Source organism: Chiloscyllium punctatum, chromosome 44 (genome assembly GCF_047496795.1).
Source record: "Chiloscyllium punctatum isolate Juve2018m chromosome 44, sChiPun1.3, whole genome shotgun sequence".
In the NCBI taxonomy this organism is placed as follows: Eukaryota; Metazoa; Chordata; class Chondrichthyes; order Orectolobiformes; family Hemiscylliidae; genus Chiloscyllium; species Chiloscyllium punctatum.
The window spans coordinates 63,795,012-63,816,111 of NC_092782.1; the positions used below are offsets into that span (position 1 = coordinate 63,795,012).

At 42.7% G+C, this 21,100-nt stretch overlaps 1 protein-coding gene across 8 annotated transcripts in view; it reads left to right on the plus strand.

Annotated features, from left to right (window-relative positions):
• The window catches only part of sema3d (sema domain, immunoglobulin domain (Ig), short basic domain, secreted, (semaphorin) 3D), a 361,202-nt gene that overhangs the window by 159,274 nt on the left and 180,828 nt on the right, over positions 1-21,100 (plus strand). For all 8 annotated transcript variants that reach the window (XM_072563088.1, XM_072563095.1, XM_072563087.1 and 5 more), the window contains one exon: positions 481-641. In XM_072563088.1, the coding sequence (XP_072419189.1) occupies positions 481-641 (161 nt within the window). The remainder of the gene's footprint in view (positions 1-480; positions 642-21,100) is intronic.

A 21,100-nucleotide genomic window follows, 5' to 3' on the forward strand; every position in this document is an offset into this window, starting at 1 on the left:
TCAATAAATGTCTGCGAGTCAGACTCTAATGATGACAGTGAAATCATTGTCAGGAGGGAGGGGGAAAATCTGGCTCACTAATTTCCTTTAGGGAAGGAAACTGCCATCCTTACCTGCTGTAGCCCACATGTGATTCGAGATTCACAGAAAAGTGATTGATTCTTAACTGCCCTCTAGGCAAGAACTGCTGGCCCACAAAACTAACCGCCAACAGGTGAATGTCTTTTTTCCAATGAGACACCAACAACAGGATTGAGTATTTTCAAATTGGACAATGTGTGACAATTTCTGATTGTAACAGCTTTCATTCTTGTCAGAAAAACATATCTGTTCAGATTTGCAAATAAGGAGCTGCTAAAAATGGAACCTTGGCAGACCTACCAGCTGTGATCATGTTGTGCTACTGTACATATCAAAGAAACAAAGGAGGGATTTGGAAATATTTTCAATAACGTAAGCGTTCTTGTTCTTTTCTCACAGATTTGCTGGTCTCCAACAGCTGCATCCCATTCCTCGGCTCGGCAGAAGGCTTAGATTTTCAGACCCTGTTGCTTGATGAGGAGCGAGGGAGATTGTTGGTAGGAGCCAAGGACCACATCTTCCTACTCAACTTGGATGATCTGAACAAAAACATCAGAAAGGTCAGAGAACATCACTCGGGTTATTTGCCTGAATTTAAATTCATTTTATTTCTTTACCATTCCAAAAACAAAATATCAATTTCCTTGGGTTATGCTCGAGATCATTCCCATTTATCACAGAGATCATATCAAATAGGCACTGAACCATCATGAATGCTGGTACATTGGAAGTTCTACTTTGGCACACTTGTTCTGTTGGCACACTTGAGTCAGTCACTACTGCATATCCGCACAGCATTTTGCATCAACAAAGCTTTTAAATGTTTTAAACCTGAACTCCTGGGGTCAGCTCACTAGATATATTCAAGAGGGAGCTGAACAAAGCTCTTGGGGCTAAAAGGACCAAGGGGTATGGTGAGAAAGTGGGAATGGGATACTGAGATTGCATGATCATCCATTATCATATTGAATGGTGGCATAGGCTCAAAGGGCCAAATGGCCTACTCCTGTACCCCTTCACTATGTGTCTGTGTTTCTATGACAGTGATCACACTACTGCTTGTGGGAACTTGCTGTCTGTAAATTGGCTGCTTCAAATCCTACATTTCAACAGTGACCACTTTATATAGTTCACTGTAAAACTCATCTGAACATAAACAGTCATGAACAGCACTAATATTTCTTTTGCAGTGAAGTGAATGGTGTAGTGACATGGAGTAATTTACACTTCAGAAGGAGACCGTTTGGCCCTCGAGGTCATTCTCGATACCTTGGATATATCCAGACAGTTCCACTCCCCTGCCCAATCCTCATCAGCCTGTAACTTTATTTTGCACATTGCTCATCCAGTTACCTCTAGAAATCATTGATTCTTTCAACATCCACCAGCCTCAAGGGTAAAACAATCCAGGCCTTTATCATTCGCTGTTAAAGAATGTTCTTACTCACACTTTCCCTGCATACTTTGCTCAAAATTTGAAATCTGTGTCCTCTAGTCCTTGTAAAATCAACTACTTGGAAGAGATTTTCCTTGCCTAGCTTACTTCAACATCTCATGATCCTGCACATATCTATATGATGTTCCCCTGATCCCATCTCCTGCAAGGAGAGTGGCCCCCAGCCTTTCCAACCTAAGCTTGCTACTAAATGCCCTTCCAACTCTAGAGCCATCCTGGTAAACCTGCTCTGTCTTCTCCCACTGGCCTTCATATGTTTCCTAAAGTGTGGTGACCGGAACTGGGTGCAATATACCAATCAGGATGTACCTTGATTCAATATAACCTCCCAATCTTTGTAATCCAGGCCAGTATTTATGAAGCTCGTGACCCCATATAAGTTAATAACTACTCTCCCAAGGTCCTGCTAACTTCATCTTTCCTCCCAATTATAGTTTTTATTTGAAAAATTCACCTGAGATGCATCCTGCTGATTTTATGTTTCTTCATAAACTCTATCTTCCTCATCAGCCAAAGTGCCCTAATTTTGGCACCATCATCTTTCACACACATGATGGAATGTGTCAAGCTATAACTCAAATATCACTTTCTTAAAGATCATCCATTTTTCCATTTTAGCTTCTCCTCTCAGTCTTTGGTACCATTTTATCCTGGCTTTCCATCCCATTGCAATTAATCCCCTTCCAGTTCAGAAGTTCTACCTGAATTTGTTCCTCACTTGAGTGTGTGACCAATGGTGTGCCGCAAGGATCAGTGCTGGATCCACCATTTTTTGTCATTTATATAAAAAATTTGATGTGAATATTGGAAGAATATTTGGTAAGGTTTCAAGTGACACCAAAATAGATGGTATAATGGACAGTGAGGAAGGTTATCAAGCTTACAAAGAAATTTTGATCAGATAGGCCAATGGGCAGAAGAGTGGCAGATGGAGATTAACTTAGACAAAAGTGAGTTGCCACATTTTGGGAAGGCAAATCAGGGCAGGACTTATATACTTAATAGTTAGGTCCTGGGGAATGTTGCCAAGCAAAGAGACATCGGGGTGCAGGTTCATTGCTTCTTGAATGTGGAATCACAGGGAGACAAGGTGATGAAGAAGGCATTTGATATACTTTCCTTTATTGGTCAGCACATTGAGTATAGGAGTTGAGATGTCATGTTATAACTGTATAGCTCATTGATTAGGCCACTTTTGGAAAACTGCATTTAATTCTGGTCTCCCTGCTAAAGGAAAGATGTTGTGAAACTTTAAAGAGTGTAGAAAATGTTTACAAGGATGTTGCCAAGGATGGAGGGCTTGAGCTATAGGGAGATGCTGAACAGGCTGGGGCTGTTTTCCTTGCGGTGTCATAGGCTAAGGGGTGACCTTATAGAGGTTTATAAAATCATGAGGGGCATGGATTGGGTGAATAACGAAAGTCATTTTTCCCAAGGTAGGGAAGTTCAGAACTACAGGGGATAGATTTAAGTTAAAGGAGAAAGATTTAAAAGAGTAATATGGGGCATCTTTTTCATGCAGAGGGTGGTGGGTGAATGGAGTGAGCCACTAGAAGAAGTAGTGGAGACTGGTACAATTACAACATTTAAAAGGCATCCGAATGGGTATTTAAAGGGTTTAGAGGGATATGGGCCAAGTGCTGGCAAATAGGACTGGATTAATTTAGGATATCTGGTTGGCATGGATGAGTTGGACTAAAGGGTCTGTTTCCATGCTGTACAACTCTATGACTCTATGCTTCTAATCCAAACCTCCGAAATTATGATCACTCTTACCCAAACAGTCCCCCCTACACACTTTATCCACTTGGCCCACCTCAGTTCCCAGCACCTGATCCCACAATACCTTCTTTCTCATGGAATCAGTAGGGTCAAGGAACTATTATGTCTTGATTGAAGGAAGAATTACAGTGCTACATATAAGTGGGAAATCTCCATAATTTGACAGCAATCTAGTTTTGAGGTTTGAATTGAATTTATTGTCACCTGTACCAAGGCACAGTGAAAAGCTTTCTCTTGTGATCAATACAGGCAGATCACAGCGTTAAATAGCATAGATAAGTAAATAATAGGTAAACAGCCGCAAAAACAAAAACACAGGTACAGTAGGATAGAAACTGTTACTAAACAGTGTGTGTTCAGGCTTCTGTACCTTCTCCCCGATGGTAGAGGTTGTAGTTTATGTACTGGAATAATTTTGCCTTGGAAGGGATGGTAAACATTTGGAGTACATCTCGAGAAACTGTTCCCTTTCAAAAGGATTGAGAACTAGAAGACACTGATATAAGGAAACAAGGAAATGTGAGGTGATAAAAACCATTTGCCTCAGTGAGTAGTTAGGGTGTGGAACACACTGTCTGGAAATGTGATGGAGACAGGTTCAATTGAGACATTCAAGAGGATATTAGATGATTAGTTAAATAGAAACAATGTGTTATGGGGAAAAGGCAGGAAAATGGCTCGAAGTCATACTGGTCATTCAGAAGCCAGACAAACAGTCTCCTGCTACACCAGAACAATTCTGAGATTTGGTAATTTTCCTAGATGGTTACATTTTATAAGGTGATGATGTGATTTCCTTAAAAGATACATTTAAGTCCTTAGCAACTGCTATTCTGAAAACAAGCCTCCTGTGATCATAGCCTTTCATCATTTTGCAAACCATAACTGTTGAGTGATCTCCCAGTGGTCTCCTCCTGCTCCTAATTTGTACATTTGTAGGCTGAGAAGATTGAGAATATTTAGAGTGTAAAATGACTGTCACAAACTCCAAACAAATATTTACTTTCCAGGATAGCATCAGGACCTCTCCCCTGTTTATATTCATCTGTTGGCAGAATTCTATCAGAACTCAATGCCCTGTTCATAAGACAAATTTAATTCATTAGGGATACTGAAAGCTGATGTTCAGAGATTAATTTAAAGTTCTTGTGGTTCTAACTAACTGAAATGGCTGGCTTCTCAGTTGATATTCAAAGTGCCTGGACCCTGGCCCCGATGAATGAGCGAGAACTGATATGGTTAGTTTAATGAATTATTCAACTTGCTCTTTGTTAGATAGCATTTGCTTTAAACATTTCTAGAAGTGGATTTTTACCAAAGGCTTTTGAAATGAGGGTTCACATACATTTCTGTTTGCACTATCATGATGGCTTACTTTGAAACCATGTTTATTTGACAATTAAATTTAATGAAGAAATTTTCTTTACAAATCAGGAAACTCGTCAGTAAGTAACATTACGATAGTTCAAACCCAACTGAACATAATGACATGATGAGGGAATCTGCAGATATGAAAGGAGTAAGTAAATGTTTGAAATGGGAGCCATCAATGAATAGCCCACACAATAAAACTTTGGAAAACCAAAGTTGCATTTTTTCTGGCCAGACTATTGAGGTAGTTTGTATCATTTACAGTTTAAAATTAGTTTCTGGATCCTATATCTGCTGTTGGTTTGATGGAAACGCATAGTTTTCTGCACAAAGTTATCCTGTATCCATAATGTGCAATGGGCAGGAATTTGACACTGTCTAGTCCTTTTATACTTTTATTACAAAGATCCTAATAGAGGATTGAATGTTCTGGGAAAATCTAATTCTGCCACAATATCAATGATCTTTGTACTATGGTTATAATTTAGCATGTGAGGAATTTTAATCAAGGAAAATAGAGTCAGAGCCTGTTTTACTCCCATTAAAACTGTGTGTTAATATCAAGTTTTAAAGGCATTATATTTACAAAGGTTTGCATGAACTTTCAAAATCTGTGGTTAACATATTTATCTTTTGTTGTAATTTTGACATAATTTTGGTGCTTAGTTATTTTTGTTTTTAATCACAGCAACTAGAAATTGGATTGAGAAGAAATACCTCCTCAACTTTGTTATAAATTGGCTCCTGGTGTCTCCTCTCATTCTGAGATGATGCCTCTGGTCCTCAGTGGGGAAGTAATCTCCCTCAGGGGGAAGTAACCTTTCTGTATCTACACTCTCAAGTTCCCTAAGACTCTTCTGTGTTTCAATTAGGTTGCCTCTCATTCCTCTAAACTCCAATTGGCCCAACCCGCTCAACCTTTCTTCCTAAGACAGTCCCCCTGTCGTACCTGGTATCAATGTAATGAACTGGATTCTATCCAATGCCAGTATATCTTTCTTTTGAGAAGGAGCTGTAAACTGTTCACAGTATTCCAGCTGTAGTCTGACTCGTGCCTTTTACAGATTTAGCAACACCACCCATATTCCATTCCTTTGAAGTAAAAGTCAACATTCCATGAGCCTTCACTATCACACACTGAGCCCAGATGCTAGCTTTTTGATACTCATGGACAAGGACTCTCAAATCCTCGTGTTGCAGTTTTCTGAAGTCTTTCTCCATCTAAGTAATAATCAGCTCCTCTCATCTTCCTGCCAAATTCCAGGCCCTCATATTTTCCCCATTCATCTGCCAAATTTTTGCCCACCTGCTTCACCTGTTGAAATCCCTCTGCATCCCTCTTTGTATCATCCTCACCACTTGCCTTCCCAGTTAATTTTGCGCTGTCTGCATATTTGGCAATTATATTTTTGCTTTCCTTGTCCAAGTCATTGATATATAATGTGGCCCCAGCATGGATCCCTTTCTGACACTCCGCTAGTTACAAATTACAATCTTGAAAATGTCCCTCGGCTCAACTGTCTACTTGCAATATTGCAGCTAATTCTCTATCCAGACTGATATATTACTTCCAACCCCATGTACACTTGTTAATTAGCTTAATATGTGGCTTCTTATCAAACATAATTGAAAATCCAAATCTCTTACATCAACTGCTCCACCTTTATCCTGTTTGTTACCTCCTCAAACAATCCTAATAAATTGGTTAGGCCTGATTTCTCCTTCATGAATCCATGTTCAGTCTGCATTATCATATTATGAACTCTAATATTTCCCAATAACAGATGCTATATTAACTGGCCTATAGTCACCTGTCCTTTTCTCCTTCCCTTTCTAAATAAAAATGCTACATTGACAATATCCCAATACTCTGGGACCATTCAGGCCACTAAGGATTTCTGGAACATCACTACCAGTGCATCCACTAACTCTGTAGCTACTTCTGTTAGTATCCAGTGGACTTATTGGTCTTTAGATTAGATTACTTACAGTGTGGAAACAGGCCCTTCGGCCCAACAAGTCCACACCGGCCCGCCGAAACGCAACCCATCCAGACCCATTCCCCTTCACCTAACACTACGGGTAATTTAGCCTGGCCAATTCACCAAACCTGCACATATTTGGATTGTGGGAGGAAACCGGAGTACTCGGAGGAAACCCACGCAAACATGGGAGAATGTGTAAACTCCACACAGAGTGTCGCCTGAGGTGGGAATTGAACCTGGATCTCTGGTGCTGTGAGGCAGCAGTGCTGACCACTGTGCCACCGTGCAGCTCCGTGATATTTCCTTACACTTTGTTAGTGACAGCTGTGGTATTTTTATGTTCTCCTCCTTTTTGCCTCTTGATTACTTAGTAGCTTTGGATGCTGTTCCTGTGCTCTGCCATGAAGACTAATGCAAAGTGTGTATTTAACTCTCTACAATTTCCTGCTTTCCCCTTTATTGTTTCCCCAGGTTTATTCTCTAAGGGGACTATGTTCACTTTGGCATCGCGCTGCTTATTAATATATTTAAAGAAGCTCTTCCTGTCCACCTTTTGCAAGATTGCATTTAAAGTTAATCTTTTCCCTCTTTATTATTTTCTTAGTCATCTTTTGTTATTTAAAAAAAAATCCTAATCCTCTGGTTTCTGACCAACAATTGCTGCATTGTATGTTTTTTTCCTTCAGCTGATGCTACCCTGGACTTCCTGGATTAACCAAGGTTGACTTATCGGGGAGAAAGTGAGGACTGCAGATACTGGAGATCTAGAGCTGAAAATGTGTTGCTGGAAAAGCGCAGCAGGTCAGGCAGCATCCAAGGAACAGGAGAATCGACGTTTCAGGCATCAGCCCTTCTTCCTGAAGAAGGGCTGATGCCCGAAACGTCGATTCTCCTGTTCCTTGGATGCTGCCTGACCTGCTGCGCTTTTCCAGTAACACATGGTTGACTTATCCCCTTCCAAGAATCCTTCTTTCTTACTGGGTTACATATTTGTTGTGACCCTTGAGCTATGCTCTGAAACGTTATTTCTTATTCAGTACTATAACCACGATGCTACTGGACCCTCATCGCAATGAACCTTACTGACAGGTGGAGGGCAGTAGAGAGAAATTCTATTTCCAAAAATTGACAAGTAGATGCAGGCAGCACCTTGAACATTCAGAACTGATATCTGACAATGTATTTACAAAATCTATAATTACAACCAAAAACACACAAGTGAAATTGCTTTCTGGCTGACAGTCTAACGCTTGCCATTATGATATACCCATACCACATTGGCTCAAAAACAGAAATTGCTGGAGAAACTCAGCAGGCCTGGCAATATCTGTTGGAGAGAAAGCACAGTTAACATTCGGGTCCAATGATTCTTCTCCAGAAAGTTCTGAAGAAGAGTTCTGATGAAGATTCACTGGACTCGAAATGTTAGCTTTCCTTTCTCTCCACAGATATTGCCAGATATGCTGAATTTCTCCAGCAATTTCTCTTTTTGTTTCAGATCTCAAGCATACACAGCTCTTGGTTTTATTAAAACATAATGGACACTGTTTAATGTATGTTTGGGATTTTTCAGAGCTGCGTTTGAGAATCAGGGAAAATTAATCTTTTTTTTTAGAAGATGTAATGAACGAGCATGAGACATTAACCATGGTTTTTCGAGCCAATGTGCTTGTTGGATGGATGTTAGTTTTATTACTTGTTCCCTTATTTACTGTCCCTACACACTTTGGACCTCAGATTTATACAATCCAAAAATGGGGCCATTCTGGCGGTTGTAGATTAATTGCACTCGGTTGGAGGGCCTTAATTGCAGATTGACTTCTGCCCCTGTAGCAGATGTAGACTGAACTGTAGTTGTTGAGGTAGGGGACGCATGTTTATAATACATAACTCTGTCAATAAACACTGGTAAAATTCTAAGTTTTGGCTTTCGTTCTATCCTGAACCAACTGGCTCTTGGAGTCTAAACATGTTATGGGCCAAGTGCTGGCAAGTGGGATGAGATTAGTTTAGGATATCTGGTCAGCATGGATGAGTTGGATCGAAGGGTCTGTTTCTGTGCTGTACATCTCTATGACTATGTATGACTACGCCTGTTCCAGCTTTTTGAAAAGTCATTAAGTTAATCTCAATGTAAAAGAGTTTAAAAATAGTCAACCACCATCAACATTGCCTACTCAAACAAATATTTTCTAACACCAGATGGCCAATCATTGAGTGTTTAGAACAGGTGACCATGAACCACCGGTGTGGAACATGTACAAGACAATGAGCCTAGGGTTGCCATTCAATCATCTTTAGCTTTCTGTCTGTGTGATAGTGCAGGATGTGCCACACAGGCATGAAGTGATGAATGCTTAAAAATGTGTTGCTGGAAAAGCGCAGCAGGTCAGGCAGCATCAAAGGAACAGGCGAATCGACGTTTCGATGCTGCCTGACCTGCTGCGCTTTTCCAGCAACACATTTTTAAGCTCTGATCTCCAGCATCTGCAGTCCTCACTTTCTCCTCCATGAAGTGATGAATGGCCTATTGCTAATAATCTTTGACTTTTTTACATGCCATCCCCTCTTACTGAGCTGTAACTCAGTCATCAGCAGCTGTGTGAGAGATTAGGTTCTGCCCAAAGATTTCAGTCCAACTGACAAGAACTGAGAGGAAGAATTCCAGTTTTCAAGGGAGCTGGAAAGATTAACATTTATTGGTCATCCATAAATTAGACAAATTTCTAAATAAGACTCATGTAGGTTTAAAACTCTTGAAATAAAGCAAATCCAAAATGCTTTGGATTAAAGAATCTGGGGGAAGTTCAAATTATGCACGATGTGTACGATCTTTTCTGAGTGACCCTTTCATTCCTGGATGATGTCGTTGCTTATGGGTAAATCATGATATATAAACACCTTAATGATATGAGGCTAGATAAATAGGCCAGTTGTTTTTGTATTCTAAATTTTGGTGGATTGTTCTGAAGGACCCAGGTTGGAAACAGTAGACTTTGTGCAATTGTATCACATTGTTGAAAGCATATTACTGACACCTAATGTCAGAACCTAGACACTGCAGCCAGTGGATTTGTACTTTGTTTAGTTTTTGCCAGACTTGGAGCCAAGATGTTGCTGTAAACTTGGCTTGAATTTCTCTTGTTCTGTCCACCTTTCTAGTTTTCAAAGCCTTGCCTGTTCATTAAGACCACCAGAGACGTGTGTCTGACATCAGCAGACATTGGGTCCAAGTTTCTAATCCCTTCTTGGTAACAAAGGGAATTCTCTCTGTGAGGACAACTCAGCCAGCACAGTGAGACCAGGCAGCTTTCACCAGACTGAGTCAGATCGGAAGATCTCAGATCAGATTGCAACCCATAATCAAGACACTACAATAGGATTCCTTCCTAGAGTTATTTTTGGCAAACGCTACAACTGAGGATCCTTTTGGTCTGTGTGTATACATATCTTGGGGTTCAGCCAAAGTTCTTGCTGAGAGTAAACAAGTCTTGCGGTGTTTCTAAACACTTCACTGGTGCCAACATAATTTCACCTTGGATTATACGGCTGGGAAGGAGGATGATTTTAAACAGTACCTCACTGAGGTTTTCATATTTCTCTCCTTTATTTGTCTTCTCCCACTCTATATGTTATCAACAGTCCTTGAGGTGAAATGGTACTCCTCTTTAAATCTTGATAATGTGGTCAGTACCTTTACTCCAGGAATCATGCTTGGCACAGCTTAGCAGGTTGTTTTTATTAAGTCAAGTTGAATCTGTCAAATTATTATTAAGGCAAAAAACAGGTAACTATAGACCAGGTAACTTAACATCTGTCTTTCAGACAGTGTTATAGTCTGTTATAAAGGATGTAGTTGCAGAACAATTAGAAATGTATAATATACATAAGCAGAGTTAACATGGCATCATGAAGGGATAATCACCCCTGACAATTTTAATGGAACTTTTTGAGGGCGTAATAAGCAGGATAGATAAAGGAAAAGCAAATGGTATTTGATAAGGTGCCACATATTAAGCAACTTAATGAGATAAAGCAGGTAGTTTGGAGGAAGTACGTTAGCACGGATAGAGAATTGGCTAATGAATAAAAAAAAAGAGAACTAGGATAAGGGGGCATTTTTCAGGATGTCAACTTGAAACTAGTGGAGTGCCACTGTGATTACTTTTAGGGCCACAATTATTTACAATAGATGTTCTGACTTGGATGAAAGAAGTGAATGTACACTAGCCAAGTTTGCAGATAACACAAAAACAGGTGGGAAATCAAGTAGTTTAGCAGTTATAAAAACTGGCATAATATCAGAACGTATTAGATTTTGCATTTTAACAGGAATAATACACAATCTGAATATTATTTAAAAAGAGAGAGACTGCAGCACAGAGGGTGTTTGGTTCCTTACGCATAAATCACCAAACATTAAGAGAATGTTGGCCTTCATTTCAAAGGGAATGGAGTATAATTATAGGAAGGGTTTATTAAAACAATACAAGGCAGGAAAACAATAGTCAGTAGGAATACTATGAACAATTTTTGTCCTCCTTAACTAAAGAAAGACTTAATGGCATTGGAGGCAGACCAAAGATGGTTCAGTGAGTGGATTAGGGTGTGGGGGTTCAGTGGGTGGATTAGGGTGTGGGGGTTCAGAGGGTGGATTAGGGTGTGGGGGTTCAGAGGGTGGATTAGGGTGTGGGGGTTCAGAGGGTGGATTAGGGTGTGGGGGTTCAGAGGGTGGATTAGGGTGTGGGGGTTCAGTGGGTGGATTAGGGTGTGGGGGTTCAGTGGGTGGATTAGGGTGTGGGGGTTCAGAGGGTGGATTAGGGTGTGGGGGTTCAGTGAGTGGATTAGGGCGTGGGGGTTCAGTGGGTGGATTAGGGTGTGGGGGTTCAGAGGGTGGATTAGGGTGTGGGGGTTCAGAGGGTGGATTAGGGTGTGGGGGTTCAGTGGGTGGATTAGGGTGTGGGGGTTCAGTGGGTAGAATAGGATGTGGGAGTACAATGGGTGGAATTGGGCATGGAGTTCGGTGCGTGGATTAGGGCATGGGGGTTCAGTGGGTGGATTAGGGCATGGGGGTTCAGTGGATGGATTAGGGTGGGGGGTTCAGTGGGTGGAATAGGGCGTGGAATAGCGCGTGGGGGTTCAGAGGGTGGAATGGGGTGTGGGGGTTCGGTGGGTGGAATAGGGTGGGGAGGTTCAGTGGGTTCAAGAAGGCGCAATGTATTTTCTTAAGAGGAGCAGTTGTATTGGTTCAGCCTCTACCCATTGGTGAGTGGTGTGTTTATTTTAACATGCAAGAATCTTGGAGAGCCTGACAGGATAGAGACAGAGAGGTAGTTTCCCACTATGGAGAGTGCAGGACCAGAGGGTGTCATCTCAGAATCAGAGACAGTCTGTTTAAGACAGAGATGAAGAGGAATTTCTTCAGTCAGACGGTGATGAATCTGTGAAATTCTATCCTGCAGTGAATGATAGAGACTGTGTTATAAGTTAGATTTTTGATCAGTAATGGAATTGAGGGTTATGAGGAAAAGGTAGGAAAGTGAATTTGAAGGTTATCTGATCAGCCATGATGTAATTGAATGGTGCAGCAAACTTGATGGGCTAAATGGCCTACTTCTGATCATGTGTTTCATTGGCTTATCATTAATGCAATATGGATCTGAAGCCACTGGGGAATATACAAAATAGACTTACAAGGATGATACCACAACTGAAATTTGAGCAAATTGTGACTTCCCTTCTCTAGAAAAGAAAATTTAAATCGTGGCTGATGTAGGATTATGAAAGAGTTTTAATGTACAAATGTGGGTGGAATAGTGCGTCGGGGTTCAGTGGGTGGAATAGGGCGTGGGGGTTCGGTGCGTGGATTAGGGCGTGGGGGTTCAGTGGGTGGATTAGGGCGTGGGGGTTCAGTGGGTGGATTAGGGTGTGGGGGTTCAGTGGGTGGATTAGGGCGTGGGGGTTCAGTGGGTGGATTAGGGCGTGGGGGTTCAGTGGGTGGATTAGGGCGTGGGGGTTCGGTGGGTGGAATAGGGCGGGGAGGTTCAGTGGGTGGATTAGGGCGTGGGGGTTCGGTGGGTGGATTAGGGCGGGGAGGTTCAGTGGGTGGATTAGGGTGTGGGGGTTCAGTGGGTGGATTAGGGTGTGGGGGTTCAGTGGGTGGATTAGGGTGTGGGGGTTCAGTGGGTGGAATAGGGCGTGGGGGTTTGGTGGGTGGATTAGGGCGTGGGGGTTCGGTGTGTGGATTAGGGCGTGGGGGTTCAGTGGGTGGATTAGGGCGTGGGGGTTTGGTGCGTGGATTAGGGCGTGGGGGTTTGGTGGGTGGATTAGGGCGTGGGGGTTTGGTGGGTGGATTAGGGCGTGGGGGTTCAGTGGGTGGATTAGGGCGTGGGGGTTCGGTGTGTGGATTAGGGCGTGGGGGTTCAGTGGGTGGATTAGGGCGTGGGGGTTTGGTGGGTGGATTAGGGCGTGGGGGTTCGGTGTGTGGATTAGGGCGTGGGGGTTCAGTGGGTGGATTAGGGCGTGGGGGTTCAGTGGGTGGATTAGGGCGTGGGGGTTCAGTGGGTGGATTAGGGCGTGGGGGTTCAGTGGGTGGATTAGGGCGTGGGGGTTCAGAGGGTGGATTAGGGCGTGGGGGTTCAGTGGGTGGATTAGGGTGTGGGGGTTTGGTGCGTGGATTAGGGCGTGGGGGTTCGGTGTGTGGATTAGGGCGTGGGGGTTCGGTGGGTGGAATAGGGCGGGGAGGTTCAGTGGGTTCAAGAAGGCACAATGTTTTCACTTCTAGTGCAGTTCAGAACAATGGACAATAAGTAAGATAGCTACCAAGTAATTCAATAGGGATTTGAATGAAAGTAGCCTCACTCTCTCAATAGTAAGAATGTGGAAAACTATTACGAGGAGTGGCTGTGATTAATGATATTGATGCATTTAAGGGGGAGCTGGATAAACAGCTGAGGCAGAGAGATTTGATGGTTAATGTAGTTGCATAGAATGGTGTCCTTATGGAGCAGTTAGACACAGAGCAGTTAGATTCAATACTCTGTGTAAGTGCTGTCTGTTTATATAGCACTCAGCTGTGTGACCTGAATCTGGATCTCTTCAGGTAAGGATCATCTGATGGTCTTATAGATTCCAGCGTGAATTCTACAGGTTGAACAGTGTAACCATATTGGCAACAATGAAACAATGACCAACACTGAAAGGTACCATTGCAGTCAATCACAAACATGTAGTGACCTTTATTTTTGCTGAGTTTCTGGCTCTATGAGTTAAATGTCACAAATTGTTGAGCAATTGCAATGAACAGAATCTGATTTGTAGTAGCACAGCAGTAATTGAATGTTAGGTTGTGTCTGTGCAGTATTTAGACTGGCCCAGATTTGTATTGGCTAGTTGCCCACTTGGCTTGGATCCCAAAGTTCTCCAGGATATGGAAGCCACACATAGTGAAGGATTCATAGTCGCCTCCTGTTCCCTTCCTATCACTGGCCAGCCTGTTAAACAGGATTAAAGAGGCCAAACTGATCTACTTCTGAAGCAGCAGACACTTACAACAGGAGGTGACAGGCTGGTGCTTTACTGTTCTTCCTCTTATAAATACAGAGTGAAATGAGGGAGAGAAAACCTGAAACAATCTTCACAAGATTTTCTCAAGTCTCTCTGCAAGCTTTAAATCAACATCCAGAAAGTGCAATTATTTGCTGACATGAGTTTTACTTGTTATCATTTTCCACTATCAGAAGTTCTCCATTTCAGTTCTGTTGAACTCTCAGATTAATCACAGTTTCTTCAGGCAAGTCAACTTTCAAACAGGATTCAGTGAAATCTCTTGATAATTTGTCTGTTTCCTTCGATGGCCTTATTCATTTAGTTATTCCTATTTTCACCTGTTTGTGAGCTGCTTTGTGTACAATCCAGACGAGAATTGAATTCCGACAGCATTTTCCCATGTGTTTTAGACATTTATTCACCTTGCAGTTCACTGCATTAAATCACCAACTATTTCTACTTGGTCTGTTGGCTTGTTAATGTCCTGAAGTCACTTCCAATGACCTTCAAAGTTAATCATGCTGCTTTTATTTCTTTGCCATCAACAAATTTTGTTAAGCACCTTGTATCCAAACTTAAAAATGGCCATGTCCCAACATAAGAAACACCTGATTTGCAAAGTCATCGGCCACTGCTGTGCTCTGTGCTGTCACATTCTCGTTAATACTGAATTTTATGAACAAGTCTCCAATGTGGAACATGATCAAATTTGTTTTGGAAATCTATCTCTCCAGCACTTTCCCTTTGTCAGTAACAGTCCATTACTTCCTCAAATAAATTTAGATTAAATGTGTCAGATACAAATTACCTTTGAAAACTCTTTGCCAAGCAACCTTAATCCATATTTCTCAAGATGAACATTAATTTTGTTTGTCAAAATTTACCCATTTCAAATGTTAAGAATAAAAACACAAAATGCTGGAATTACTCAGCAGATCTGGCAGCTCCTGCAGAGACAGGAATAGTGTATATGGGGAATGGGGGGCCTAGAAGGAAAATCAATGGCCAGCCCCGAGAATCGGATGAAGCTTCCCCTCAGCCATACTGTACTGCGGGGGTGGAATCAGGGGGTAATGGGAATGCAGCCTCACTGTGTGTATTCCTGGGATGAAGACCCAAGTGGGACATCGCACCTGGGTAAGGTGAGGTCACTGAGTTGGGATTGTATGGCCTCCTAAGAGAGAGGGGAATTGAGAGGTGTGTTTAAAGTCTTTGAGGAGAGCAAGTAGGAAATACCAGCTTCTAAGTGGTACCTCCAAGGTGCACAGGGTGCCCTCTGAGATAATGCCCCTTTTACCACACCTCTCCGAACTACTTAAAATGGCTGTAGTGCTCCCACCTGCCTGCCGACATCAACCGTCTTCTACAGGGTCTGTGTGGAGTAATAGAAAAGTACAGCACAGAACAGGCCCTCTGGCCCACGATGTTGTGCTGAGATTTAATCCTAATGTAAAATATAATAACTTAACCTACACACCCCTCAACTCACTACTATCCATGTGCATGTCCCTAATGACTCTGCTTCCACCACCACCGCTGGCAACACATTCCATGCATTCACAACTCTGCGTAAAGAACCTACCTCTGACGTCTCCTCTATACCTTCCTCCTAATATCTTCAAACTATGACTTCACGTATCAGTCAATCCTGCCCTGGGGAAATGTCTCTGGCCATTGACTCTATCTATTCCACTCATTATTTTGTACACCTCGATCAGGTGTCCTCTCTTCCTCCTTCTCTCCAGAGAGAAAAGTCCGAGCTTATTCAACCTTTCTTCATAAGGTAAACCTTCTTTGCACCTTCTCCAAAGCCTCTGTACCTTTCCTATAGTAGGGTGACCAGAACTGGACACAATATTCCAAGTGTGGTCTCACCAGGGACTTGTGGAGCTGTAGCAAAACCCCACAGCTCTTAAACTTGACCCCCTGTTAATGAAAGCCAAAACACTATATGCTTTCTTAACAACCCTAACAACCTTTGAGGGATCTGTATACTTGCACACCGAGATCTCTCTGTTCCTCCACACTGCCAAAAATCCTGTCTTTAACCCCATATTCAGCATTCAAGTTCAACCTTCTAAAATGCGTTAGTTCGCATTTATCCAGGGTGAACTCCATCTGCCATTTCTCAGCCCAGCTCTGCATCCTGTCAATGTCACGCTGCAGCCTGCAATAGCCCTCAATACTATCGATGACACCTCCAACCTTTGTGTCATCTGCAAATTTGCTAACCCACCCCTCAACCTCCTCATCCAAGTCATTAATAAAAACTACAAAGAGCAGAGGCCCAAGAACAGACCCCTGCAGGACCCCACTTAACACTGACCTCCAGGCAGAATACTTTCCATCAGCAACCACTCTCTGCCTTCTGTCAGCCAACCAATTCTGAATCCAGATAGCCAAATCTCCCTGTATCCCATACTTCCTGACTTTATGAATGAGCCTACCCTATCAAACCTCTTTCTGAAATCATATACACCACATCCACTGCTCGACCTTCGTTACCTGTCTTGTCACCTCCTCAAAGAACTCAGTAAGATTTGTGAGGCATGATCTGCCCCTCACAAAGCCATGCTGACTGCCTGTAATCACACTATGCTTTGCCAAATACTCATAAATCCTATCCCTCAGAATTCTTTCTAAAACCTTGCTGACCACAGACAGCACAGTTGGAAGCAATTTGAGCTTATAACAACCTTAATTGGCCCCCAGTTATTTCCTCACTGAAGTTGTGAGGACTGTTGATTACGTTCATGTTCTGTAGTCTAGGGGTGAGCTTTGGCTTGGGTGGGAAGCTCTGGAAACTCCTGTTTTACCTGCCCCTCCCTTCCCCACGTGCACCCAGTGAGGGCATAGAAAATCCAACCCAATGGTTCAGACCAATCATGTTTCATTAATGCAGTAATGTTTTTCTAGTTTTGCCAATTTGAACAGAGATGCTCCATTGTTAATGGTCCATGTGATGGCACAAATTCTGTACCCAGAGATACTCAGTGTCTCTGTTAGGTTTCCTGCTTTCCCTTAGTGCTGGAGAAGAGACCATGTTAATGCCTCCAGCTGACTGTCGGGATAAAATTCATACCAACCTGTGTTGATCCATGTTGTATATGATTTTATGGCTGCTGCACACTCACTTCTGAACCAACTTTCCAACTTATTTTGTTTTTACATATTAGCCAATGTCACTATGCATCATTTTTTAATACATTCATGGGATGTGGGTGTTGCTGGCTGGGCCCAGTATTTATTCCCTGTCCCTAGTTGGCCCTTGAGAAGGTGGAGGTGAGCTGCCTTCTTGACCTGCTGCAGTCCATGTGGTGTAAGTAGATTCCTTAGGGAGGGAATTCCAGGATTTGACCCAGTGACCGTGTAGGAATGACGACATATTTTCAAGTTAGGATGGTGAGTGGGTTGAAGGGGACCTTGCACAGGGTGATGTTCCCATGTATCTGCTGCCCTTGTCCCTCTAGATGGAAGTGGTCATGGGTTTGGAAGGTGCTGTCTGAAGATCTTTAGTGAGTTTCAGCACTGCATATTGTAGATAATACACACTTGCTACTGAGTGTCGATGGTGGAGGAATAGATGCTTGTGGATGTGGTGCCAATCAAGTCAGCTGCTTTGTCCCGGATAGTGTCAACCTTTGTGAGTGTTGTTGGAGCTGCACCCATCCAAGCAGGCGAGGAGTATTCCATCACACTCCTGACTGTGCCCTGTAGATGGTGGATAGCCTTTGGGGAGACAGGAGGTGAGTTACTTGCCTCAGTATTCCCAGCCTCTGACCTGCTGTTGTAGCCACTGTGTTTATGTGGTGAGTCCAGTTGAGTTTCTGGTCATTGGTAATCTTTAAGATATTGATAGTGGAGGATTCAGTGATTGAATGTCAAGGGACATTGGCTAATTTGTTTCTCTTATTGGTGATGGCCATTGCCTGGCATTTGTGTGGCAGAAATGTTACTTGCCACTTGACAGCCCAGGCCTGGATATTGTCCAGATCTTGTTGCATTTGAACATGGCCTGCTTCAGTATCTGAGGAGTTGTAAGGGGTGCTGAACACGATCTTCTGTTGGAGGGAAGGTCATTCGTGAAGCAGCTGAAGATGGTTGGGCCCAGGACACTACCCTGAGGAACTCCTGCAGAGATGTCCTGGAGCTGAGATGACTGACCCTCCAACAAACACAACCATTCCTATGTGCCAGGTATGTCTCCAACCAGTGAAAGGGTTTGCTCCCAATATCCATTGATTCCAGTTTTGTTGGTGTTCCTTCATAGGCAGCACAGTAGCTCAGTGGTTAGCCCTGCTGCCTCACAGCACCAGGGACCTGGGTTTGATTCCAGCCTCAAGCGACTGTCTTTGTGGAGTTTGCAAATTCTCCCCATGTCTGCATGGGTTTCCTCCAGGTGCTCTGATTTCCTCCCACGGTCCAAAGATGTGCAGGTTAGTTGAATTAGCCATGCTAAATTGCCCGTAGTGTTCAGGTATGTGGAGGTTAGGTGCATTAGTCAGGGATAAATCGGGAGCAATAGGGTAGGGGAATGGGTCTGAGTGGGTTACTCTCTGGAGGACTTGAGACAAATGGCCTGTCTCCACACTATATGGTTTCTATGATTCTATGCCTCCCCTCTGGAACACAGCTCTTTTGTCCATGTTTGAACCAAGGCTGTAATGAGGTCAGGAGCTGAGTGGCCCTGGCAGAACCCAAACTGGGGTCACTGAGCAGGTTATTGCTGAGCAGGTGCTGCTTGATAACTCTGTTAATGACACCTTCCATCACTTTACTAATGATCAAGAGTAGACTGATGGACAATTAATTGGCCAAGTTAGATTTATCCAGATTTTTATGTACAGACATACCTGAGCAATTTTCCACATTGTCAGGTAGATGCCAGTGTTATAACTGTACTGGAAGAGCTTGGCTAAGGGAACAGCAAGTTCTGGAACACAAGACTTCAGTACTATTGCCGGAATGTTGTGAGGACCTACAGCCCTTGCAGTATCGCGTGTCTGCAACCATTTATTGATATCACGTGGAGTAAACTGAATTGGCTGAAGGCTGGTATCTGTGATGCTGGGGACCATTGGAAGAGTTCTCCCCTGATGTCACTGAATCCGAATTAGGAGTGAAGACCCAGATTGTTTGTTCTCTGAATCCCCCATCGCTGGCCAACTCTCACTGCAGTTATGATGAGCTAACTCTGCCTGGATTGTGGACCCAGTCTAACCCCATTTGGCCTGGAAGGTTGACTCAGTGACAGGAACCTTACCACTGTATCTGGAAACTCATTCTGGTGTTTGACCATATGATTGAGGTGAAGGTCTCAGTGAAATACTATGGGAAATGTACCCTGTCAGCACTTTTGGAACTGATGTCTCATTGCGGGGAAAATAAAAGAGACCTTGCCACATTTCAGAGGAAAGGAGGTTGTTTCCCCTGTGTCTTAGATGATTATTTTGCCTTCAACATATGTGATCAAAACATCGAGCTCGCTCTCCAGCTGACCTGCAGCTTGTAGGATTCCACTGCTCTCAAATTAACTCCCCTACTGTCCACATAATAACAGGGTTTGTACTTCAAGCATTTAATGATTAGCAGTGAATTACTTTGGTCTGTCCCAAGGGTCTAATAAGTGACTTTGTCAATTTAAGTTCTCTCTTGGTTGCACGTAAGATTTAACATTTATAAATGTCATCTTGATGCTGAGTATTTTAAACACTTTAAAAATACTTTGTACAATAACTATATATAGCACTTTGTGTTTTCTTAGTGAAGAAAGGCACAATCTATTATTGTCTGAGCTTTGCCAAACACAATAATCAGTCATACGCCGAGTCTCAGTAGCTGGGAGAGATCGGTATGCCTGAACCCTTATCCACAGTGTTTTGCATTGAACACCCAGGAGGAGCAACACAACAGCAGTGATCATTGCTATGGTAACTGCTGATGGTTCCATGGGTGTTTCTTCCTCTGTATGATGTTCCAAAGTTATTGAAAAGAGCTGGAACGCATTTATAAACTCTGAAGTAAAATGCTGGTCTCCAGAAGTTTCAGCTAAACAATACCACCAATCCACCCTCCTATTTTTACCCACTTTTAAGGTTGTTCTTTCGTCAGTCTCATATTTTGAGCAGTGCTCTGTAACTCAATGGATTCAGGAATAAATTCAAAACAGAGAACTCCAAAGCAAGATTCAGGACCAATAAATTAGGACATGATCACAACAGAGAAATTGAAAGAAAAGGCAAGTAAATCAGAAAATAAGGGTTAGATTGTACGAGGTTTGTTTTAATTATGGGACATGTAAAGATGAGGCAGATGCTTTTATAAAGTAGTTAGTTATAGCCTCAGGGCATTGAAATATCTTTTTGAGACTGTGTGATCTCAATATGAGAGATTAGATATGCTGCAAGAATTGTACAAAACTAGCTCATATTGGGGGAACCTTGGCATCATTAGTACTGGGAATGGTTTTCTATTCTGGTGTTTGAAGAGAGCAGAGCACTTGGATGCAGGAATGTCAGAATTCAAGGTGCACACGACTGAAACATAGACCACCATCTGTTTTCCATCCATTAACCCAAATTAATTAAAATTCAGGATCCCAAGATTGGCTTCTTCTCCAGGAGAAAGTGAGGACTGCAGATGCTAGAGATCAGAGTGGAGAATGGGGTGCTGGAAAAGCACAGCAGGTCAGGCAGTATCTGAGGAGCAGGCCAGTCAACGTTTCGAGCATAAGCCCTTCATCAGGCTTTTTCTCTGCCCCAAGCAGCTCATTATTCACCACTTCGGCATGTTCTGATTGATGTAGAATCAGGAAAATGTGCTGCTCACATTTTTGTCTTGAAAAGCAAAATGTAAATTGTCAATGGTTTACATGAAT